Source organism: Genypterus blacodes, unplaced genomic scaffold, assembly GCF_046128005.1.
Source record: "Genypterus blacodes isolate CSIRO-AG114 ecotype Tasmania unplaced genomic scaffold, CSIRO-AGI_Gbla_v1 ptg000741l_1, whole genome shotgun sequence".
Classification (NCBI taxonomy): domain Eukaryota; kingdom Metazoa; phylum Chordata; class Actinopteri; order Ophidiiformes; family Ophidiidae; genus Genypterus; species Genypterus blacodes.
Genome location: NW_027467405.1, coordinates 1 through 23,514, shown reverse-complemented (window position 1 = coordinate 23,514; position 23,514 = coordinate 1). Strand labels below are relative to the sequence as shown.

The window sequence follows — 23,514 nt, the reverse complement described above, 5'->3', positions numbered from 1 at the left end:
TTTCCTCTTTAATCTTCATGTATTTAGGGATAAATAACAACATTACAACATTAAATATAACTTTACAATTTTAAGTTTCAGACACACGGAACATTGACCTCACATCCTGACCCTGGACGACCTTTACATGATCACAGAAAACTACAATATAAATTAAACACTCAGTTGTGCAAAAAGACGAGTCAGATCAAATCCATCATGAGGGGACGATCAGAACTTCTGACAGATCTCAATGATAGCCAGGGTGGTGGCCTGACCGAAGATGAAGGCCCCCACAACCACGGTGATGACCCCCCACACGGTCAAGACCCTCCTGCAGAGAGGACAGAGAGGACAGAGGGGACAGAGAGGACAGAGAGGACACAGGGGACAGAGGGGACAGAGGGGACAGAGAGGACAGAGAGGACAAAAGGGACAGAGGGGTCAGCCTACTGGGCACTCTGGTCCTCTGATCAGGGTCCTGGTCTGATGTGTGGACATGATGCAGTCCAGCATGGTGGACAGACACACAGACGTCTTTGTAATGTTTGTGGACTCATCCTCACCTAACCCTCACAGACACAGCTTCAGTTTGCATGGTGAACACCAAGCAAAGACCTGCAACACACACACACACACACACACACACACACACACACACAGACACAAACACACACAGCTGTTATTCCCGTGACCAGACGCTCGTGTTCAGGCGTTCAGGCGTTTGCTTGAGCGACTCTCATACCAGGAAAGATGAAGATGAAGAAGGCGCTGATTCCTCCAATGACGTTGATGACGTCAGCCATGTCAGGGACGAACATGGCGATGAGCAGCGTGCAGGCGATCCAGATCACCGTCAGAACCACGCGGCAGCGGCTCTCAAACGAGTGAGTGACGATTCCCAGGCGCCGTCGGCGAATGCGGAGCATCAGGTTCAAGAGGACGGATCTGTGTCACAACACAGCAAGATGAGTGAAAACAATGAAACAGCTGATGGGACTTTACAATTCAGATAAACATTTGTCATGGCTGCAACTCATTATCAATCAAGCAGCAAGTCAATTTGAGTATTGAGCACCAAGTGTGTGTGTGTGTGTGTGCGTGTGTGTGTGTGTGTGCGTGTGTGTGTGTGCAGTCACCTCCCCAGCAGCAGGATGATGGGATAGATGGTGATGATGGAGATTCCAAACAGCAGCCTGGCGATGATCATCACTACGTCGTTTCCAGGATATGACATCAAAATATCTGAGGCGACGTCACGGCCGAACGTCATGAAGCCATACACACCTGGTTACAGAGAGACGGGGCGTGAGCAGGAGCCACACACACACACACACACACACACACACTGACTCAGCCTCCATCTTACCTGTGAGAGTGTAGATGAGTAAACAGAAGAACATGGAGATGACAGAGATGACCACCCAGTGGAGGATCTTCTGGTTCTCCATGCTGCTGTAGATCGCTATGCAGGCTTCATGGCACTGCAGAGCAGAACACACACATCATGAGACTGTGTGTGTGTGTGTGGGGGGGGGGGGGGGGGGGGACCTGCTGTGTTGCATGGTGTCAAAATGTGTTTAAAGTTATCTGTAAAAAGGCATTAACAGTTGAATTCAAATCAAACTGTGGGTCTTTACTGCACACACACACACAAACACACACACACACACAGATGCAGAGCAGATGTAGATTCTGGTTCCTACCTGGAAACCAAAGCAGATGGTTGGTACCACGCTGAACATGGACGCCCAGGAGCTGATGCTAGAAGAACAGAGGCCCAGATTAACTTAGAAGGGCTTTAAATGAAGGTGAACACATACACACACACACACACACACACACACACACACACACACACACACACACACAGTGTTACCCACCCTTGGCTGTGTTCTGGTGTTATGATGACATCATGACTCTCCATCAGGTAATACTTGACGATCACAGCCACACACAGATACGAAGCCGCCAGCGTCCCCAGCACACTGACAGGAAGAGGAAACGCTTACATCACATGGGCTCACACTCCCAATCATCCAATCAGAGCACAGCTCTGGCTGGCAGGTACCTGGTGTATTTCTGGATACCGATTTCCTTTGGGATGGACAGGGGCAGGATGATGATGACGCACACGACGAAGAGGGCGAAGCGTTGGTCGGTGTACCAGTGATAGGGCATCTCTGTCTCGCCGGAGCCCGTGACCGTCTCATAAAACGATATGCACACTGGAGGACAACACGGCACACCATGACTTCAGTCAGCAGCTTGATAACATAAAACAGGTCCTAAATTAGGTCCTAGATCAGGTCCCAGATCAGGTCCTACATCAGGTCCCAGATTCGGTCCCAAATCCGGTCCCAAATCCGGTCCCAGATCAGGTCCTAAACCAGGTCCTACATCAGGTCCTACATCAGGTCCCAGATCAGGTCCCAGATCAGGTCCTAGATCAGGTCCTACATCAGGTCCTAAACCAGGTCCTACATCAGGTCCTTAACCAGGTCCTACATCAGGTCCCAAATCAGGTCCTAGATCAGGTCCTAGATCAGGTCCTACATCAGGTCCTAAACCAAGTCCTACATCAGGTCCTAGATCAGGTCCTACATCAGGTCCTAAACCAGGTCCTACATCAGGTCCTATACCAGGTGCCGTGTCATGCGGTTGTTGTGTTTGTTGTGTCTCAGACTCACGTTTCTCCAGCTGGTCCTGCACCACCACCAGGAAGGCCACGCTGATCATGAAGAGGTTAAAGCAGAAGCAGACCTCACACAGCTGACCCACGGCCTGCCCCACACACCTCCCTCACCACGTCCTGGTAGGTCTTCTGTCTGCTGACGGACGAAGCGTAACCCAGGATGACCACCCCGCTGATGAGGAACACCAGAGACACCTGGAGGCAGGAGAGAGGAACTCAACCACATGACCTTCATTCACACACACACACACACACACACACACACACACAACCCCACGTCTGGTGACACAGCAGATGTGGTACTGTGGGTCCACAAGCAGGTCTGTAAAAAGAAGTCCCCAGAAGCCCCAGCTGTCCAGAAGAAGTCCACAATCATCTATGAGTTTATTTGATGTTAAAAGTTGAAACTGGTGCCTTCAATCTGGATCTATTAGATCCTCTGAGTCCGTCTGTGTCAGACCTTCACACCTCACCTCTCTCTATTACAGCACCACCATGGGGCCGACCAGAACCAGAACTGATCAGGTTCTTCGCTGAATCAGGATCAGCCTTTAGCCAAGTTTCATGAAACTCTAGTATGTCTATATCTATAGATCTTCTCCATGTGTGTGACAGCAGGTGAAGTTATAGTGAGCTCAGACAAACTGTCCTGATATGTGAGGATCAAAGCCATGGAATCAATAATCAATACTGACAATATTCCTAAGTGAAGTGATGAATAAAGGGAGGCCTTTAAACAATAACAGACCTGGCAACACGGCTCCAGATCCTCACACACACACTGGAAGCTTCATTAGAGGTCCCGTGTGAATACCTGAGCCCCCTTCACACCCCCGTGATGTACGGGGGTTTGACCCTATGACTGTACAGCACAGGACCCCCATAGGAAGAGCTCAGTCAGTCTCATGTTAACTGGCTCAGCACCATTTTAACGGCTGAAATGTTGGGAGGAGATACAAACATACAGTTCCCACAGGGTCCCACTCAGACTCAGACTCAGACTCAGTCCCACTCAGACTCAGACTCATACCCAGTCAGACTCACCAGCTCCACACCGATGGCCGTGTTCACCCCTCCTGCCTTCTCAAACGCCCAGGGGAAGTTGAGCAGCCCGGCTCCCAGCGCAGACTTCAGCAGGATGAAGACGGCCCCGAACGAGCCCAGGCGGGGCGGGTCGGCGTGGGACGCAGAGCGGGCCAGCAGGCTGATGCTCCCCCGGGCCAGCTCCTCCATGATCCTACACCAGGACTGAAAGCTGTCTGGCCCTGGACCCGGCTGCTTTATAGACCCGGCACACTCACGTGCTCAAGCACACGCGACTCATCCTGCTCTAATTGGACGTTTTGGCCATTAAAGTTTTCACTGAGCGGTGAGAAATCTGTCACCAGCCTGTGAGTCTGTCTGTCTGTCTGTCTGTCTATCTGTCTGTCTGATGAGCTGCAGTCATTAAGCTGAGACGCTCTGGGGGGAGCAGAGGTGAGCAGATGTTCACCACAGGGACAGGAAGTGTGTTTACACGCTCACAACGGGGTTAAGGGTAGACACGGCCAGGTAACCATGGTTACCCAGGGGTCAGTCACCACCAAAGCACCTGAGCAACAAACAGCAGATCAATGTTAGAAAATGTTATTGCTGTCACTCAGCAGTAATGACATCATCGTGTCCTGACCCCCCCCCCCCACACACACACACACACACACACACACACACACACACACACACACACAACTGGGCATTGAGTTTGTCAGCAAATCCTTTAATATCATTTCATATTATTGACATTATTAGTTTGTTTGTGGTCTTAAATCTGAACCTCCTGAAGTGAAAACAAGAGAACAAAGTGAGAGCGACACAATAACATCACATGATGCTGAAGTTCAAACTCCTGTAACATCACACACTCAAAACTGAGTCATGTGACCTCACAGGTGTGAGCGTCCCCCCGTCACTGAGGGGGGGGGGGGTTAGAAATCTGTCAGCTGACCTGAGGGCTCAGCCACACTCATCACACAAACAGGATCAGCTGCCTGCTTAGCCTTTATTATGTGGATTTATCTCATTATTACACCGACACACTGCTGGGGGGGGGCCGGGGGGGGGAACAGGATGTTTGACTTCAATATGGAGGTCTGGATGATGTCATCTTTATTGATCTAATGTGATTCTATTCTGAGACGCTCAGTCAGATATTACATCAGGGTCTAGTTCGTGAAAGGAGTGATCCAGGACCTGCTGATGCTCCAGGTGGTCCAGGTCCAGGTCCAGGTCCAGGTCAGATCCTGATGAGCAGCAGTGAGCTGCACAGAGGGAGGAAGAGTGCGGTGAAGGCGGGGCTGAGCCGCTCACCTTGGCCCTTCAGCGTTTCCTGGTTGGTCTGGTCGGACGTGGGGGGGCTGGGGGGCTGGGGGGCTGAGGTGCCGGGGGGCCGGGTGGTCCGGCTGGCGCACATGTCGTACAGGTTTCCAGAGAACTGGGTCTTCCTGGATTCTTGTCTCAGAGACTCCCACACCGCTGCTGCTTCTCCAGGACACCCGGCCAGAGCGCCGTTAGCACACACGTGGAACGCATTCCAGGACCTGCAGGGCCCAGAGACCAGGAGAGGAACACTCAACCTGCATCTGAGACCTTCTCTGCTCTTAGCTTGGAGGAGAATACAAATACTGATCCTCTAAAGTAGCTTTAATGTAGTTGTAGTGTTGGGAACTGTTAAGATTAGAGGAGCTTGTAGCTTGAAAACTGTTTCAAAGTAGCAGCAAGGTGACCTCCACACACACACACACACACACACACACCTGCAGATAGTGTCGATATCCTGTGTGTTGTCGTCTTTCTGCGTTTCCACCAAACTGTCTCCGAGCGTGAGCAAACACTGAGCGAAGCTCTTATAGATGGAGCCACAGGAAGTGGGGATGGAGGCTCCTTGACTCGCCGGGACCAGACCTGCCAGAGACAACACACACACACACACACACACACACACACACACTGAATGTGACCTACAGACCTCTGCTGTGGGACATCCTGGCCCACACTAAGAGCAGACACACACACACACACACACAGATGATGAGCCTTTCATTAAGTTAAGTGTGTGTGTGTGTGTGTGTGTGTGTGTGTGTGTGTGTGTGTGTGTGTGTGTGTGTGTGCATCTTCCCCCTCTGGTTCTTTCATGTTGATGTAAACATGAAGTTCCTCTCATATTTCACTGTCAGAAAGTGAAAAAGTAGAAAACCAACAACCCTCTGGCCAAAGTTCAACACAACACACAGAAGGACACACACACGTACACACACAGTGAGCGAGAGAAGGAAAGGAGGCTTACTGAGGCAGAGAGCGGCCAGCAGGAGCATCTTCATCTGTCTGATGGGACGAGAGCTCAGGATGAGAGCTCAGGTCGGTCCCACCGCTCCACCAGAGGCTCGGGTAGGGAGAGATCCAGTGAGTGAGTGAGTGAGTGAGTGAGTGAGTGAGTGTTAAGAGTGTTAAGAGTGTGTTCAGAGTGTGTCAGTGTGTTTGGAGGGATGGAGTCTCATTGTCTGTTTGCCTCATATTGCAACAGAACAACGAGGATTAACAATGAGAGGGAACGATGTTGTAAGAGGATGTAGATGTGTGTGTGTGTGTGTGTGCGTGTGTGTGTGTGTGTGTGGGAGGGGCACAGAGTGACATCATCACATCACGGCTCACTGGATTAGTGTTTTTTCATTTCCGGTCTTTCTTTTTAACTTCAGACTTTTTTATATCACACAATTATTCATTTGTTTTATTATAAGTATTTATTTCACTCATTTATCTTTTTTTTCACTTTTATATTTTTATTGGATTTGGTGAATTTAGCTCAAACTGATTCTAAAGTGAACCAACATCAGAAAATAAAGAACAGCTGGGAGTTTGAGTCTGACAGAGCGACAGAGAGGGGGAGAGGAGCTCAGGGGAGTCCAGAGCAGCTGGGCAGCCCAGAGAGAGTCAGAGCCCAGAGAGACTCGACCACATGACCACACGATGTGAGGGGGAGAGAGAGAGAGAGAGAGAGAGACACACAGGGAGAGAGAGAGAGAGAGACAAACAGAGAGAGAGAGACACACACACAGACAGACAGACAGACAGATAGAGAGAGAGAGTCAGAGGTCACTTGACCTCACTCTGTGGGCCAACATGGTTGTGAGGTGCAGTGACCCAGAGGTCAGAGACTCTCTCTCTCTCTCTGACTCCCTGTCTCTCTCTCTCTCTCAGATCCACCATCTTACAGGTCCGGCCCTCCTCACTCCAGAGCCTGTCTTGTAGCCCCGCCCCCCTGTAACCCCGCCCCCCAGATGGCTCTGTGCATTAGTGTAAGTCCTGCTTCACATCTGTACACTGACACACACAGAGTTTAACCCCATTGTTAATCTGCAGCTTAAAGCTCCACCATTACTGCAGAATAATCTGTCTGTCTGCTACCTGCTGCATCCCTCCTTCATCCATCCCTCCCTCCCTCCATCCCCGTCTTCTTCCCTCTCAGTATCTCCTTTATAATCAGCTGTTTGTTCTGTAGCATGACGTCATTGCTCTTTCTTCCTCTTCTTACATAACTTTGATCGTAGCACGGTGGTGCGTTCAGGGACCCTGCAGACCGGAAGCAGCAGCTGGGTTCAAGCGTTACGCAACTCTGTAGGGAGCAAAAAGAGGCGGGGATTAGGATGTGGCTCCGCCCACCGTCCATCACTCCCGCCTCAATGTCTGATTGGTTCTTTAAATCATGTTGTTTGGTTAATATGAGGATTATAATCATGGGTTTACTTTATTTTATTCCATTATCATTTCCCTCATTAATCTGAGGCAACGCTATGATTTCTTTTTCCATTTTTTCATTGAGATTTGTTCTAGTTTATATTTTTGTCATCTTCTTGTATTCGTTTATCTAATTTGTGTAAATAGAATATTTAATTTTATGTTTAAATCATATTTGATCTATTAAAAAGCTTTAAACTAAAGTGAATCAAGACATCTACAGTATTATTATGGGATGTCTCCATTCATTATTGTGTCTGAATAAAGCATCAGAAAGAACCAAGGTCCAGTTTCTTCATGTTCCGGTGCTGAAGGTCAACTTACGGAGAAGAAGAGAGTTTCCAGAGTTACAGCAAAGAAAAGAGCATCAGAACAAACAAACATGAGGCAGATCTAACTGGGACGTCGCTGCCCCCTAGCGGAGCTTCACAGTACTGCAGCCCCAGATGGTTCTGAGCTTTAGGGGCCAGCTGATGGAGACCTGTTGGTCCTCAAGGTCAAATCTGATCTGAGCCCCCAAAACCAAGAGCAGCTGATGACCACATGTTACCTTACATAGTTAGAATGTGTTTAGTGAAGGGAGGTCTGGAGCTCTAAGGCCTCCATCAGTCCACTCAGCACAGCTCCAGAGACCAGAACCCAGCAGAACCCAGCAGAACCCCCCACACACAGCCTCACACACAAACCACTCAGAGTGAAACAACTATTGCAAAAAATGAGATTTACTTGAGAGTCAGAGTGAAGCACAGCTGTCAAGCCCAGTTAAAACAAATCAGAAACTAAAGTAACGTGCTGTGCATCCAACGCACAGAGACGCCACTGAGAGAGCAGGATGGACGCCAACATCACCAGGGACACGCCCACCTGTGAGAACACCACATCTGCTATCACATTCACCCTCAACCAGATCCACTCCCCCCCCCCCCCCTTTAGCGCCGGGCTCAGATCCAAACCCTCAGTGTTTGATGTTCATGTGCTGACCTTTGACCCCCCACTGTGGCTCTGTCCTCCATGTTTATCTGGACCACGTATGAACATCTACAGCTCCATGCTACGGTCCAACACATGAGTCTGAACACTAGTGTGCACACTGAGGAGCACACTTCTTCTTCTTCAATCACAATAACAGAACTCTCCAGGTCAGATCTGTGTTCTCACTGCAGTCACACATGAACCAGATCTGTAGCCATGGCAACCGATCTGAAGTGGGTTTGTTGGCGGGTCAGCAGGTGTGTGTGTGTGTGTGTGTGGCCTCCATCAGCTGCACGCCTGTCTACATTGGGCCTATATGCAAATGAGCTCTAGGGGGTGAAGATAAATAACTGGTCACGGCTCGTTTTGTGACCGGATGTGCCTCCTCAGGTGTCCGTCTCTCTGTCCGTCATCACACCTTCTTCCGGCCGCTGATCCAGGTCCCGTTGCCGTACAGCAGCCGGTCCCGCTCCCGCAGCTCCTCCTGCAGCTTGGCCTCGTCCACGCGCAGCTGGCGGATGGTCGCCTTCATCTCCTTCATCTTCACCTCCATCAGCGCGATGATGTCCCGCTGCTCGTTCAGCTTCCCGAGCAGCTCCGCGGACGTGGTCCCGGTGGTGAGGGAGTACGAGTGGTCCAGCGGGCTGCTGGTCACGCTGACGTACTGTACCGCCGGCTGCTGCGCGCCGTCCCCCGCCGCCGCCGCCGCTGCCGCTGCCGCCGCCGCCGCCGCCGCCGCCTCGTCCACGGTCTGCTCCTCCTTTGGCGCGGTGTAGCAGGTTCCGTCGGACTGGGCCGGCAGCCGCGCCGTGCCCAGGTACTCCCCGTTCTGTCCGATCTGCACCACGGTGATGGTGTCGTCGCCCGCCTCCCCGCCGGCGCCGCCCTCCGCTCCCTCCCCGGTGTTGGCCAGCACGTTGGTGATGGAGGCGGGCACGGCGGCGGACACCTTCCGGCCTCGGCCCCGCCGGCTCTTGCGCTCGTTCACCCCCCGCAGAGGGAATAGGGACGGGACCCGGATGGTGTAGGTCTTCCTCCCGCCGGTGAAGTGCACGCTGCAGACCCGGTGGCCCGTGGTGGGCTGGAAGGTGCTGAAGCAGCCGCTGACCCCGGCCCGGGAGATGTTCCGGAGCCACTGCTCCCTCAGCGCCGCGTCCTTGGGGAAGGTGTAGAAGCGCAGCTCCCGGTCCCGGTGCGAGTTGTTGTAGCAGCCGGGGACGCAGCAGGTGAACCCGGGCATGGCGGCCGCGGCTCGGGGCCCCTGGGGTCCAGACTCGGGTCAACTTTCTCCGGTTCCGCTGTTGTTTCTTTCTCGTGAAGCTCCGCGGCCTGCAGGCGGAACTACACGTCCCACAAAGCTAACGGCTTCCTGTTTATTCTCCACCAAACTCCTGTTCAGCTCCCCGCTCCAGATGTTTACCCGCCCAGGCAGCACCGGGAGCTCGGATCCGCCATCCAGCACCGTCCGCTCTTTGCTTATCGCCGCTGATTGTCTTGTTTTGTTCTTCGCGTTGTTGTCAAACCGAGCGGCAGCCACTTCGAACTAAAAGTCCCACAATTCCTTGCGGTTTTCAGCTCGTGTTTATCCGAAACACACTGCCCCTGCTGGTCAGAAGATGTAACGCAGCCTCCTTTGAATGAAGTTCTGTCATGTTGGAGTGTCAAACTTTTGATTTCGGGTCGAACTCAGGCAAAAATAAATACACAAGTACATAAACACAATACAATGACTACTGACACCTTCATATCCAACATTAAGAATAACAAACAGGACAGGCTGCAGCTTTAAACTCTGATAACATGTTTGAGACTCAGGTTTGATCAAATGTCACCTTTTTACTGCCGTCATCATCTTCACCAGCAGAGGAAACAAACTTCCTCCATTCACATCACAGCTTACCTGCTTGACCTGCTGCTCCATGAGAGAGACTGCACCGGACTGTCTCACTCTCTCCTCTCTCTCCTCCTCGCTCACACAGACGTTCCTGGAGAGGGAATCTCTCTCCTGAGGTTTCTTCCTATTTCCTCATATATGAAGGTTTCCTCTGGAGCTTTGGGCGGGTCAGGACCTCCCTGATGTTATGGGCCTGTGAAGCCCTTTGAGACTCTGTGTGTGTGTGTGTGTGTGTGTGTGTGTGTGTGTGTGTGTGTGTGTGTGTGTGTGTGTGTGTGTGTGTGTGTGTGTGTGTGTGTGTGTGTGTGTGTGTGTGTGTGTGAAGCTTCCAGTAGTGAAACATGTTAGATCCAGTGGTTCAAAGCCTTATAAAGCCTTCTCTGCACATCAGTGAAATAAACACATTACTTCATGTTATTATGTTTTTTATTTATATCATGTATCATGTTATCATGTTATCATGTCTTTCTTTTTGCAAGTTGTACGCTCTACTATGAGATTACGCGTTGTTTGGACGCTCTCGGACCCCGTACTTCCTCCTGCTCCGCCCTGTGACGCTCACTGAAGCAGACGAAGCACCGTTATTTCTTTCCACCCGAGATTCGACAATAAGGCGGCAAGTGCAGTAAGTCTGCAGCCAATACGGAGGAAGTGTGAGGAAGTCTGCAAAGTTAACGAATACGTCATGATAATGCGTTTAAATCGTAACATTTACGTCTACAGACAGGGTCAGTGTCAGAAGATGTAGACTGGATTTACATTTATACGGACATATTACATACGAAACAGAGAACGCTGTGTCACGTGACAGCAGATTGTCCAATCACATGTTTGTTGTCGTATTTCGGGTGTGAGCACAGTAACGCGGCTGAGCCTCTGCTAAGTGCTAAGTTAGCATTGGCGACTGGGCAGCGCCCGGCTCAGCAGCTCACAGCGCCGCGGACACCCGGACACTGGAGACACGGTGAGTAACACACAGGCGCTCCAATGTCTGACAGAGAAGAAGAATGTAAGGCAACGAAGACAACTTCAGGCATAGAATCGATAAAGTAGCGCTGTTTTGTGTCCGGCTAGCTTTAGCTGATGAATAAAGCTACTGAGCAGCTAACTGGAGCAGCTAGCAACACAGCCACTCACTCTCTCTCACACACACACACACACACACACACACACACATACACACATACACATACACATACACACGATGAGTCTGCGCTTTAGATATAGAGATGGAGACAAATGTAAGCAACACACTGCTTCGCGCGTGTGTGTGTGTGTGAGAGAGAGAATGAGAGTGTGTGTTTGTGTGTGTGTGTGTGTGTGTGTCAGTCGGTGAGCAGGTCACGGTCACACCGACTTACTGTGTGTGTGTTTGTGTGTGTGTGTGATCGATCTCATGTCCAGACACACACAGACTCAGCAGCTTGTTTCCCCTCCGGTCGTCATCATCATCATCATCGTCATCACCTCTTCCTCCTCTTGCTCACACAGACCTGCTTATACACGCAGAACGTGTGTGTTGATATTCCACATGTTGAGTGTGTGACACACACACAGAGCTCTGATTGGTTCCTGTTACAGACTCAGCGGTCACATTATGAGGTACAGAGACATGCTGGTGTCGTCCCTCAGTGGGGCCCAGGTGATGTGGTGACACTTGAGGCTGTGATGCTGAATCCTTAACAGGAAGTGATTGGTCCAGATGATCTACACCTCAGACCCACCACGTGCCAGCTGACCCCCATGACCCCTGGGTGTTGGACCCATAAAGGGCGTGGGGTCTGGGTCGGCACACAGAGGTGGGCGGAGCTGTGGTGGTGGGCGGAGCTGTGGTGGGCGTGGAGGCTGAATGGCATGTGAACTATGTGGAGTGACATCGTGCCAAGCTGATGCTGATAAGAGAACCTGGATCAGACTCCCACAGACACGCTGGTCCCTGTTTGGCTCAGTGGCTTCAACACAACACCACCTCACTGAGGCTCATACCACCACCAAGGCCGAACAAGTCCAGCTGTCTTTGTGCTTGTGACTCTAATGACTCCATCACATTGTGTTCAGTCTGTCTGATTGGTCGTTTCCTTTCTCTCCCCTGGACTCAGATCGGCAGCAGAGGAGCCGGCGACTTGTTGAGATGCTGCTGTGGGGGCGTCGGTGAGGTCGCCGACGGTTCCCATGTAAGGTCACAGCCATGTTGCCAGGAGTGGGCGTGTTTGGCACCGGGAGCACGGCCCGTGTTCTGGTGCCGCTGCTGAAGGCCGAAGGCTTTGAGGTCCACGCGCTGTGGGGGCGCAGCGAGGAGGAAGCGGGCAGCCTGGCCAAGGAGCTCGCCATCCCCTTCCACACCAGCCGATCTGACGACGTCCTGCTGCACCAAGAGGTGGACCTGGTCTGCATCTACATCCCCCCCTCCATGACGCGGCAGATCGCTGTGAAAGCCATGGGTAAGATGATCACACGCTTTGCTCTTAGGGAGCCGGGACACAGACCTGGAGTCCTGGGGGGGCCCGGGTTAGACCGGCGTGTTGGACTGGCGTGTTAGGAGTCCAGACGCCCCTGTTCTGGATCTGGTGGCTGTACTTCCTCCAGCTTCTAACATGGCGCCTCAGTCTTTGTCCTGTTTGAACCAATCAGAGCGTAGCTTACATCATGGCGACCCCGCTGAGGGCGGAGGCCAGCTGGAGGTCTCTGGGGTCCCGGCTCCGTCGGCTCAGCTTTGAGTGTAGTGGAACAGGAAGCGGGTCGCCGGCGCCGTGCGACGGGGCCGGTGAGTGTAAACGGACAGTGAGCGATCAGGATCAGACTGCAGACTGAAGCCCAGAGCGCTCAGATGTAGAGGCGTATTTAGAACACATTCCAGAGTTTCCAGATAAGCAGAGCGTCGTGCTGCTCTGGCCCGAGCGCTCTGAAGTCAACTTCTCCAGTGGAATTCCTGTGCGCTGACCTCAGCTTCCTGTTATAGTTCCAGCTTCCTGTGAGCGTGTTCCCACGGGCAGGGCCACGCTGCTCTGGATGCTCCACGTCTTACACACCACACAGGAGCTGCTCTGTAGCGCCACCTGCTGCCACCAGCACTCATTAACTGAGCCTGATTTAACACCAAACTGAGCCTGATTTAAAACCAAACTGAGCCTGATTTAAAACCAAACTGAGCCTGATTTAAAACCAAACTGAGCCTGATTTAACACCAACTGAGCCTGATTTAAAACCAAACTGAGCCTGATTTAACACCAAACTGAGCCTGATTTAACACCAACTGAGCCTGATTTAAAACCAAACTGAGCCTGATTTGAACACCTAACTGAGCCTGATTTAACACCAAACTGAGCCTGATTTAACACCAAACAGCCTGATTTAACACCTAACTGAGCCTGATTTGAACACCTAACTGAGCCTGATTTAACACCAAACTGAGCCTGATTTAACACCAAACAGCCTGATTTAACACCTAACTGAGCCTGATTTGAACACCTAACTGAGCCTGATTTTGACATTAAACTGAGTTCAGGCTCAGCTCACTGAAATGGCAGTGAGATCACTGGCAGAAGGATTTGAAAGCAGTTGAACTTTATATCATCTCTCCTCTCCCCCTCCAGGCATTGGGAAGAATGTGGTGTGTGAGAAAGCTGCGACTGCTGTGGACGCCTTCAAGATGGTGACAGCGGCCCGGTACTACCCCCAGCTGCTGAGCATCATGGGTAACACCCTGCGCTTCCTGCCGGCCTTCGTGGCGATGCGGCAGCTGTTAGTGGAGGGATACGTGGGCGAAGTGCAGGTGTGTGACGTCCGCGTGTACGGGCCCAGCCTGCTGGACCGCTCGTACGGCTGGACCTGCGAGGAGCTGATGGGAGGGGGGGGGCTGCACACGGTGGGCTCGGCCGTCATCGACCTGTTGAGCCACCTGACGGGGGCGCGGGCTCGCCGCGTCCACGGCCTCCTGCGGACCTTTGTGCAGCAGAACGGGGCGATCCGAGGAATCCGCAGGGTCACCAGCGACGACTTCTGCTTCTTCCAAATGCTGATGGGCGGGGCCGGGCCGGTGTCGGGGACGAGCTCGGGCGTCTGCTGCACCGTGACCCTGAACTTCAACATGCCGGGGTCGTTTGTGCACGAGGTCATGGTAGTGGGATCCACCGGGAGACTGGTCGCCAGGGGGACAGAGCTGTTCGGACAACGCAACGGAAGCAACGGGGAAGAGCAGTTGCTAGTGGACAGCGGGTGGGCGGGGCCTGGGGCGCAGGAGATGCCCCTGCCTCACCTGCGGGGCCTGAGCTCCATGGTGAAGGCGCTCAGGCAGTCCTTCCAGGCGCACGACGAGCGCAGGTCGTGGGCGCGCGCACCCGTCGCCACGGCGCCGACGTTCGAGGACGGCCTGTACGTGCAGACGGTGGTGGAGGCGGTGAAACGCTCCAGCTGCAGCGGAGAGTGGGAGTGTGTGGAGATCATGAGTCAGGAACCAGATCCCAACCAGAACCTGTGTGAGGCTCTGCAGAGGAACAAGAACTGAAGAGACGCACACACATCTACACACTGACAGAAGAGGAGGAGGACATGTGGTCACTGTAACCTTGGTTTCAGGCTCAGTTTCTTATTTATGAACTCCATCTGTCCACGGTGAGGACAGACAGCAGAAGAAGAACAGCTGGAGATCAGACGTACATTTCCTGTAAATGAAGGAGAGGCTGGTGTGTGTGGCCTAAAGTAGCCTGGTGACTGATCAGCTGTTGGGCGCCCCCGTGTGGTCACGTGCTGAACTGCACCACACACACATGTTGACCCTATCTGACACACTAACAGAATCTGAGGCCTGGTGAGGTCGCGGCTCGATCTCTGTGTTTGTTTCCAACACTAACGGCACCTTAAGTCTGTTTACCTCAGACCTGAATGTAAATATGAGAACATGCAGGTGGTTTGTTCACTGTTTGTAGTTGGAGACACTGAGAGGAAGTGGAACACGTGTAGGCGTGTGTCACACGGTGGGCTCCGGTCAGAACCCAGCGCTCCACAGGCCGGGTCAGATAAGCTGAGCAGGAAGTAGAAAGGTTCCCTGGTTTGTAGCGTGGAGCTTCTTCTGATCAGATCAGAGGGAGGACGGGAGGAGGAGGAAGAGGAGGGAGGTTAGACTCTAAGGGTTTGTTTACGTCTTCACTTGATTTGGTTTCTTCCGTTGTATTGATTTGTACATGTGACTGATGCTGCGTTTCAGTGCTCATCAGAGCGTGGGACACACGATGAGGGCACTGTAGTATAAACATGCAGGTGCAGCAGATGGAATGCTCATTTGACCTTTGACCTTTGACCTGGAGACACAGTCAGCTGTTTGAGTGCATTTACTAACGGGGCAGATATTATTCTACAAGTTCACCTCTCAAACGCAGCATTATAACAGCCTCCTCACCTGAGCAGCTCGCCCAGGTCGGGTCCAGGCTGGGTCCAGGCTGGGTCCAGGTCGGGTCCAGGTCGGGTCCAGACTGGGTCCAGACCGGTTTTGCTGAAGCCTTACTAACCTTTTCGTGGAGTAGCATCACTGGATTTAACCTGAGAGTGTTTGTCTCCCTCAGGTGCTCTGGAGTGGAGTGTGTGCAGGCAGACAGACAGGCGGGCAGACAGGCAGGGAGCAAACTGCAGCTCCGTCACACCGGGGGTCACATGTAGTCCACCTGTGCAGGCCTCTGATCTGCTGCTGAGTCTGAAACACGTGGAAGCAGCTCAGCCTCACCATCAGACAGAACAGAACCAGATGTGGGTCGGTGTGAATGAGGCCAGAGGATCCAGACCCACATCACGTGGCTGCTGCTGTTTACGTGAACTCTCACATTTAACAGCAAGTAAGGGAGTTAGTGAAGGAAACATGAAGGAGCTGCAGTTTGCCCCATGATGTCACAGGAAGGAGACCTGAGCGTTTCCTGTCAGGGTCTCTGCTCGTGTGTTGCCTCACAGTTCTGCTGACCTCCCTCACAGAAGGTTCTGGTTCCATTGTGGTGGTCCTGCTCTTTACCTTATATATATATACACACACACACACACACACACACGTGACAGCTCGTGAGGACTCATACATTCCAGCCGTTGTCATGCGTGCGTGTGTTTGTTGCCGCCTAGTGAGTGACGCCTATGAGGGAGGCCTGGCCTGTGAGTGACGCCTATGAGTGACACCTGGCCTGTGAGTGACACCTGGCCTGTGAGTGACACCTGGCCTGTGAGTGACGCTCTCCCCTGCTGCCTCGCTGCAGAAGCCACCTAACGTTTGTCTTTTTCTATTTATTTATATCTTGTTGAGGAGAATGTTCCCTTCCACTTTGTTTCTGTTGGATGTTTGCGTTTGCAGCTTGTGAATTCCTCTTTAAGCTGTAATATTTATCTTGTTAGGGTTTAGAATTGTTTTAATTGTTAGTGTCTTTTACAGGATCTTTTTTTTTTGTATTGAGTCGGGAAGCTGTTCTGCTTGTTTGCCTGATTTCCCTCAATAAAAGCTGTTTTATTCTATATTCTGTTATTATTCTGTTATTATGGCACCTTCAGCTTGAGAGGGAGGAGCTCCGGGGGGGGGGGCTGACCTAGAGGAGAGGAGAGGAGAGGAGAGGAGGGGAGGGGAGGGAGAGGAGACAGACAGACAGTGAAGCTGCTTCATCAGCTGACTCGCCCTGTGGTCCTTCATGAGCCATGACTGAGGCGCCTGACAGACTGAACTCAGGGCAGCGGGGCGCCAGACCACTACGTCATTATGCGCGGTGCGTTGTTTTCTCCCCACCCGAGATTCGACAACAAGGCTGTGATTGGTCAACCGTCAAAACATGACAGGAAACTCTAAGCCTCCGTCTCGCTCGGTTTAGCCCAAATATGAGCGGAGAGTTAAGAACGGAGGCCAGAACCTTCACCCGGACATGTGAACAGCTGCACAGTGTGTGGGTTCGGTTAGTTTCCGGGAGAGTTCCTCCTCCTTCCTTCTGATTGGCTGTCCGCCTCTCGAGTGCCCGCCTTCTTGTCGTATCTCCGGTGGGGGCGGAGCAACGCTACCGGCGCATCCTGCTAAAATGGCTGACAGCGGCTCCGTCACAGCGAAGAGAAGCGACTCTGGCGGCCTGTGCACCGTGACGATGGACGCCATCTCCGGCCTGACGGAGCTGGAGGACCTGGAGCGGGTTTACCAGCAGCTGTGCGCTCAGGAGGTTCGTGTCCCCGCTCAGTGGCGCTCACGGGGCGGCTCCGTGGACGTGGAGCCTCGCGGTGTCACACACGGAAGCGTCCGGGTGGAGCTGAACTCATTCTGTTCTAAACACTTTAATCAAAAATATATGTTAATAAAATGTATATGGCGATAACCGAATGTTTATAACGACGTATCAACACACACACACACACACACACACACACACGTTTATCACCGTTCATACAATCACGTTTTGGAGCTCTAGCTAAAGCATCGATCAGCTGTCTGATGTAAACACATAAGGTTCATTAGGTTTGTAGTTTGACTCTGATGGCCGTCTGTCCGTCCGTCCAGGGTTGTGTTTAGTCAAGTTAGTCTAAGTTGAAGTTTAATCAAAGATTAGTTTGATCTTGTTCATTGTTTTCCTTTTCTACAGAAAGAAGCTGAAGCTAAGCTGGACAGACTGGTGGGACAGGAGGGGGGCATCCACAGCAAGATGGGGGCTCTGCAGAGGATGGGGTCAGTGTGACAGACAGGCAGGGAGACAGACAGGCAGACAGACAGACGGGCTGATAACACAGTTTAACCCTGTATCTGCTGTATCTTCATGTTATATGTTCAGGCCAAACCTGCAGTTAATAGGAGGAGACGCCACTCAGCTGTCAGGCATGATCACCTTCACCTGCAGCCTGGCTGAGAACGTCAGCCGCAAAGTCCGACAGCTGGACCTAGCCAAGGTACACACACACACACACACACACACACACACACACACACACACACACACACACACACACACACACACACTCACTCAGGCCTCAGTGTGCGGTGATGTCACTGTTGTCTGGTTGCAGACTCGCCTGTACAAAGTGATCCAGCGTGCCGACGACATCCTGGACCTGAAGTTCTGCACAGACGGCGTGCAGACGGCTCTGCATAATGAAGACTACGAACAGGCCGCCGCCCACATCCACAGATACCTGTCTCTGGACCAGTCTGTCATCGAGCTGAGCAGGCAGGGAGAAGAACGTAGGAAGCCTCCAGCTCATCATCAAAGTCTTCTTCTCTGTTTGTTTCCCTCTGATACAACCTGTGCCTCCTCCTGCTGCCACAGGGGGCGCTGTGGACGCCAGCCTGTCCATGCTGCAGGAGGCAGAGCAGAAACTGAAGATCATCGTGGCAGAGAAGCTGGACCAGGCCGTGGCGGCTGTGGACCTGGCCCAGGTGGAGAGGTTCTTCAAGATCTTCCCTCTGCTGGGCCTCCATCAGCAGGGCCTGGCCCGCTTCGGCCAGTACCTCTGCAGTCAGGTCGGTAGAGACGCCACCGTGACCTCCTGCTCTCCTGCTCTCTGTGGAGGCTGAGGCTGTGGTCTTTGTGTCAAAGCACCCGGAAGTCCCCTTAATGATCCAGTTGTTGATTCTTTTTATGGACCACATTTAGATTTCAAACTCATTTAAACATTTTAGATTTTGTCCACAGTTGGCCTCCAAAGCTGAGGAGAACCTGCTGCTGGCTACAGGAGGAGAGCTGGGGGAGAAGAGGGCGCCGCTGGTGTTTGCCGACACGCTGACGCTCTTATTAGAGGGTGAGACCTCTGAACCCGTCCAACACCAGCAGGACTCCAGGGTCCTAAAGGCCCGAGGCTCACTTCACCTTTCAAACCTCTTGTTTTCACTCATTATGCAGACGACGTGTGTGTGTTCCGTGTGTGTCTGCAGGCATCGCCCGTGTGGTGGAGACTCACCAGCCCATAGTGGAGACGTACTACGGCCCGGGTCACCTGTACACGCTCATCACTCACCTGCAGCAGGAGTGTGACCGGCAGGCCCAGAGGATCGTGGACTCGTTCATCCAGCAGAGGGGCTACCACAACAAGTTCCACGTGGTCCAGAGCAGCATGATGAAGAGCGTCCCGGCCGAGAGGATCGAGCCCAGGTACACGCCCCGCCCGCCTCGTCCGGCTTTAGCTCCACGCCGGCTGTAGCTCCGCCCCTTTTCACGCGTCTGTCCCACAGGGAGCTGGATCCCGTGCTGGCTGAGGTCACGCTGATGAACGCCAGGGCGGAGCTCTACCTGCGCTTCCTGCGCCGCCGCATGATGGCTGACTTCGAAGTCGGGGACGCCAAGAGCGTTACACAGGGTAGGACAGGGTGTTACCATAGCAACAATCACACAATCACTGCCAAACAAGGTTGAAGACTGAACACAGGGAGGCAGTTTGTACTTATGAGAAATGTTTTTAATTTGATCTGCAAATCAGTCTGGAATTGATTTGACGCTCTGTAGAGCTGCTCTGTCTGCCTCTAACTCCGTGTTGCTCTGGTTTGAAGCAGAGCATCATCAGAACATAGAGCAGCTGCTGAAGCACTGCATGCTGAGCAGAACCATGCAGGAGCTGATCGGTTACTACGTCCCTATGGAGGAGTACTACATGAGGGAGACCGTCAACAAGGTGTGTGTGTGTGTGTGTGTGTGTGTGTGTGTGTGTGTGTGTGTGTGTGTGTGTGTGTGTGTGTGTGTGTGTGTGTGTGTGTGTGTGTGTGTGTGTGTGTGTGTGTGTGTGTGTGTGTGTGTGTGTGTGTATAAACAGCACATGGGTAGTAAAATGATCTCTTCCTCAGGCCGTTACCATGGATACCAACGAAAAGGGTCAGCTGACCTCCAGCATGGTGGACGATTGTTTCTACATCGTGAAGAAGTGCATCAGCCGCTCTCTGTCCAGCTCCAGCATCGACTGCCTGTGTGCCATGATCAACCACGCCAACTCTGCTCTGGAGTCAGACTTCAGGTACACTCTGTCACCATGGAAACCCTCTCTTCTCCTGTGACGGTGTGAGGAACGTGCAGTCCAGGTCAGGGTGGCGTCTGAGGGTAACTACGGTAACCCTGTGCTCATGTCTGCTCCTCCCCTCTCCCCCTCCCCTCCCCTCTCCCCCTCCCCTCCCCTCCCCTCCCCTCTGCTCCTCCCCTCCCCTCCCCTCCCCTCCCCTCCCCTCCCCTCTGCTCCTCCCCTCCCCTCCCCTCTCAGGGAGGTGTTGTGTAATAAGCTGCGTCAGGGTTTTCCCGCCACGACTCTCCAGGATATCCAGCGTGGCGTCAGCAGTGCGGTCAGTCTGATGCAGAGCAGCCTGCAGCAGGGGAAGTTCAACACGCTGGGCATCGAGAGCGCCGAGCACGCCAAGGCCGCCTTCCTGGTAAGAAACACACACACACACACACACGCACACACACACGCACACGCACACGCACACACACACACATCTCTGAGCTCCAGTGTGTGTGCGTCATAATGTTGTGACACTGAAGCAGGAGGAAGCTGTGACTCTGTTTCAGTGAGGATCAAACCCTAAACCCTGTAGATCCTCAGGTCTGATCCCAGAGGGTGCAGGGAGGAGAACACACACGCACACACTCCTCACAGAGCTGCTGCTCCTCTGTCTCAGTCCCATGCTCCACACACACACACACACACACACACTTGTGTTGTATTCCAGGTGACGCTGAACAACGTGGAGGTGTGCAGCGAGAACATCACCACTCTGAAGAGGAACCTGGAGGTGAGACCAGGAGCAGCAGGAGCAGAGTTTAAGAGTCAAGCGCTCCTCCTGCTGCTCCTCCTGCTGCTGCTCTGAGGAGCTCTCTCCTCTGAGTATGACTGATCTATAATAATGTGATGTGTATATATAATCGATCATCTTAATCATATTTATTATGTCTCTGTGCTCCTCTGTTTTATTCTTCATCCTTCTCCTCTTCATGTCTCACAGAACGACTGCTCCAAGCTCTTCACTCAGGGGGCGGGGCCAGGAGAGCAGGCCAAGATCCAGAGCTGCCTGTCCGACCTCGTCAATACCTCAGCCCAAGTTCAAGGATCTCTTACAGGTGACACACACACACACACACACACACACACACACACACACACACACACACGTCTGAACCCTGAGCTCCATCCTGCTGCAGCTCATCACAGAACATCACACCTGAACATCACAACAGTGTGTAGATGAGTGTGTGTGTGTGTTTGTGTGTGTGTTCCAGGAGGGCCTGACTGAGTTAAACATGACGGCCATAAAGCCTCAGGTCAACCCTGGATCAGCTGCTTCCTGTCCATCTCACACAACATCGAGGAGGTAAGACACACACACACACACACAGACCCACACACACACACACACACACACACACACAGTCTGACGTGCTGCTCCTCTACAGGAGGAGTTTAATGAGTATGAAGCTAACGACCCCTGGGTGCAGCAGCTCATCGTGAACCTGGAGCAGCTGATGGCCGAGTTCAAGGTACTGAAGGGGTTAAAAGTCTTTACTTCCTGTTCCGGTCGCAGGTTCACGTCCTAACTTGCCTCTCTCTCCCTGAAAGGTGGCGCTCTCCCCGGTCATCTACGACACACTGACCAGCCTGATGACGAGTCTGATCTCCATGGAGCTGGAGAAGACCGTGCTGAAGTGTTCCTTCAGCAGGGTGAGCACACACACACACACACACACACACACACACACACACACACACACACACACACACACACACACACACACACACAAGTGTTCCTTCAGCAGGGTGAGCACACACACACACACACACACACACACACACACACACAAGTGTTCCTTCAGCAGGGTGAGCACACACACACACACACACACACACACACACACACACACATGTTCCTTCAGCAGGGTGAGCACACACACACACACACACACACACACACACACACACACACACACACACACACACACACACACACACACGTGTTCCTTCAGCAGGGTGAGCGCACACACACACACACAGACACGCTCTCTCTCTCTCTCTCTCTCTCTCTCTCTCTCTCTCTTCTCTCTCTCTCACACTTCATACTTTTCATTTCATTTGTCCTCAAAAGCTGCACAACTTTAAAAACAACTAATGATCAGTGTGTGTAAAGTGTGTGTGTGTGTAGCTTGTGTGTGTAGCGTGTGTGTGTGTGTGTGTAGCGTGTGTGTGTAGCGTGTGTTGGCTCTGACCCTCTGGTCCTGGTCTTGCAGTTGGGGGGTCTCCAGTTCGACAAAGAGCTGCGCTCCCTGGTGGCGTACCTCACCACGGTAACCACCTGGACCATCAGAGACAAGTTCGCCCGACTCACACAGATGGCTACCATCCTCAACCTGGAGAGGGTAACCTGTGTGTGTGTGTGTGTGTGTGTGTGTGTGTGTGTGTGTGTGTGTGTGTGTGTGTGTGTGTGTGTGTGTGTGTGTGTGTGTGTGTGTGTGTGTGTGTGTGTGTGTGTGTGTGTGTGTGTGTGTGTGTGTGTGTGTGTGTGTGTGTGTCTCTGTGTGTGTGTGAGAGTGAGTGTCTCTGTGTGTGTGTGTGTGAGAGTGTCTCTGTGTGTGTGTGTGTGTGTGTGAGAGTGTCTCTGTGTTTGTGTGTGTGAGAGTGAGTGTCTCTTGTGTGTGTGTGTGTGTGTGTGTGTGTGTGTGAGAGTGAGTGTGTGTGTGTGTGTGTGTGTGTGTGTGTGTGTGTGAGAGTGAGTGTCTCTGTGTGTGTGTGTGTGTGTGTGTGTGTGTGTGTGTGTGTGTGTGTGAGAGTGAGTGTCTCTGTGTGTGTGTGTGTGTGAGAGAGAGTGTCTGTGTGTGTGTGTGTGTGTGTGTGTGGAGAGAGTGTGTGTGTGTGTGTGTGTGTTGTGGCTCACTGCTTCCTGTCCTGTGTGTTTGTAGGTCACTGAGATCCTGGATTACTGGGGTCCAAACTCCGGCCCCCTGACTTGGCGTCTGACCCCGGCAGAGGTGCGTCAGGTTCTGGCGTTACGCATCGACTTTCGCAGCGAGGACATCAAGAGACTGCGGCTTTAACCGGTGCACCAGTTTGCCCTTGGGGCCCGGGCAAGAGCGCCGCAATTTTCACAGACACGAACCAAACGCAGCCAGGAAACTGTAAGTGGTCCCCTAGGTGAGGGTCCAGGACCAGGACCAGGACCGGCTGAACCAGTGAAGGACGGGGACGCCTCGTCTCCTCCATGTTTGTTTCTACAATCCGCTGTCCTCGCCACTTCCTTCATTCA

At 52.6% G+C, this 23,514-nt stretch overlaps 5 protein-coding genes across 6 annotated transcripts; 2 read left to right on the top strand and 3 right to left on the bottom strand.

Annotated features, from left to right (window-relative positions):
- Positions 1-210: 210 nt before the first annotated feature.
- On the bottom strand, positions 211-3,907 carry LOC142990779 (putative sodium-coupled neutral amino acid transporter 8). The gene is given in 11 exon segments (XM_076140652.1): positions 211-313; positions 546-597; positions 725-927; positions 1,119-1,266; positions 1,349-1,463; positions 1,686-1,743; positions 1,863-1,967; positions 2,051-2,207; positions 2,670-2,769; positions 2,771-2,869; positions 3,719-3,907. Coding segments are annotated over 11 exon segments (1,329 nt in total).
- Positions 3,908-4,782: 875 nt separating this feature from the next.
- On the bottom strand, positions 4,783-6,235 carry nrn1lb (neuritin 1-like b). The gene is made up of 3 exons (XM_076140649.1): positions 5,997-6,235; positions 5,467-5,614; positions 4,783-5,250 (listed from the first exon to the last, which is right to left on the bottom strand). The coding sequence occupies exons 1-3, from the start codon at positions 6,028-6,030 to the stop codon at positions 4,947-4,949; spliced, it is 486 nt and encodes a 161-aa protein (XP_075996764.1). The 5' UTR covers positions 6,031-6,235; the 3' UTR covers positions 4,783-4,946.
- Positions 6,236-8,150: 1,915 nt separating this feature from the next.
- On the bottom strand, positions 8,151-9,977 carry thap11 (THAP domain containing 11). Its single transcript, XM_076140654.1, has one exon. The coding sequence runs from the start codon at positions 9,654-9,656 to the stop codon at positions 8,829-8,831; it is 828 nt and encodes a 275-aa protein (XP_075996769.1). The 5' UTR covers positions 9,657-9,977; the 3' UTR covers positions 8,151-8,828.
- A 977-nt stretch (positions 9,978-10,954) lies between these two features.
- On the top strand, positions 10,955-16,793 carry gfod2 (glucose-fructose oxidoreductase domain containing 2). 2 transcript variants are annotated; one of them, XR_012960827.1, is made up of 4 exons: positions 10,955-11,274; positions 12,410-12,751; positions 13,904-15,755; positions 15,789-16,793. XR_012960827.1 is itself a non-coding variant. In XM_076140651.1 (3 exons), the coding sequence occupies exons 2-3, from the start codon at positions 12,499-12,501 to the stop codon at positions 14,812-14,814; spliced, it is 1,164 nt and encodes a 387-aa protein (XP_075996766.1). In that variant the 5' UTR covers positions 10,955-11,274; positions 12,410-12,498; the 3' UTR covers positions 14,815-16,793. The 2 variants fall into 2 exon arrangements, 1 of the variants encoding a protein (XP_075996766.1); XM_076140651.1 differs by having other exon boundaries at positions 13,904-16,793.
- Positions 16,794-17,290: 497 nt separating this feature from the next.
- cog4 (component of oligomeric golgi complex 4) lies at positions 17,291-23,508 on the top strand. Its single transcript, XM_076140653.1, is given in 20 exon segments — positions 17,291-17,476; positions 17,894-17,976; positions 18,080-18,194; positions 18,312-18,486; positions 18,572-18,765; positions 18,938-19,043; positions 19,177-19,393; positions 19,474-19,598; positions 19,792-19,910; positions 20,080-20,246; positions 20,487-20,652; positions 20,953-21,015; positions 21,226-21,315; positions 21,317-21,340; positions 21,500-21,539; positions 21,542-21,591; positions 21,674-21,757; positions 21,837-21,938; positions 22,502-22,630; positions 23,171-23,508. Coding segments are annotated over 20 exon segments (2,319 nt in total). The 5' UTR covers positions 17,291-17,341; the 3' UTR covers positions 23,306-23,508.
- Positions 23,509-23,514: the final 6 nt, after the last annotated feature.

What these genes read in the sequence shown, in the direction of transcription:
- nrn1lb (XM_076140649.1), bottom strand. Translation starts at nt 6,030, where the DNA reads ATGAAGATGCTCCTGCTGGCCGCTCTCTGCCTCA. An exon ending in GCTGGCCGCTCTCTGCCTCA is followed by an intron (nt 5,615 to 5,996) that starts GTAAGCCTCCTT and finishes TGTCTCTGGCAG; the next exon opens with GTCTGGTCCCGGCGAGTCAA. An exon ending in GATATCGACACTATCTGCAG is followed by an intron (nt 5,251 to 5,466) that starts GTGTGTGTGTGT and finishes TGGGCCCTGCAG; the next exon opens with GTCCTGGAATGCGTTCCACG.
- thap11 (XM_076140654.1), bottom strand. Translation starts at nt 9,656, where the DNA reads ATGCCCGGGTTCACCTGCTGCGTCCCCGGCTGCTACAACAACTCGCAC.
- gfod2 (XM_076140651.1), top strand. Translation starts at nt 12,499, where the DNA reads ATGTTGCCAGGAGTGGGCGTGTTTGGCACCGGGAGCACGGCCCGTGTT. An exon ending in GATCGCTGTGAAAGCCATGG is followed by an intron (nt 12,752 to 13,903) that starts GTAAGATGATCA and finishes CTCCCCCTCCAG; the next exon opens with GCATTGGGAAGAATGTGGTG.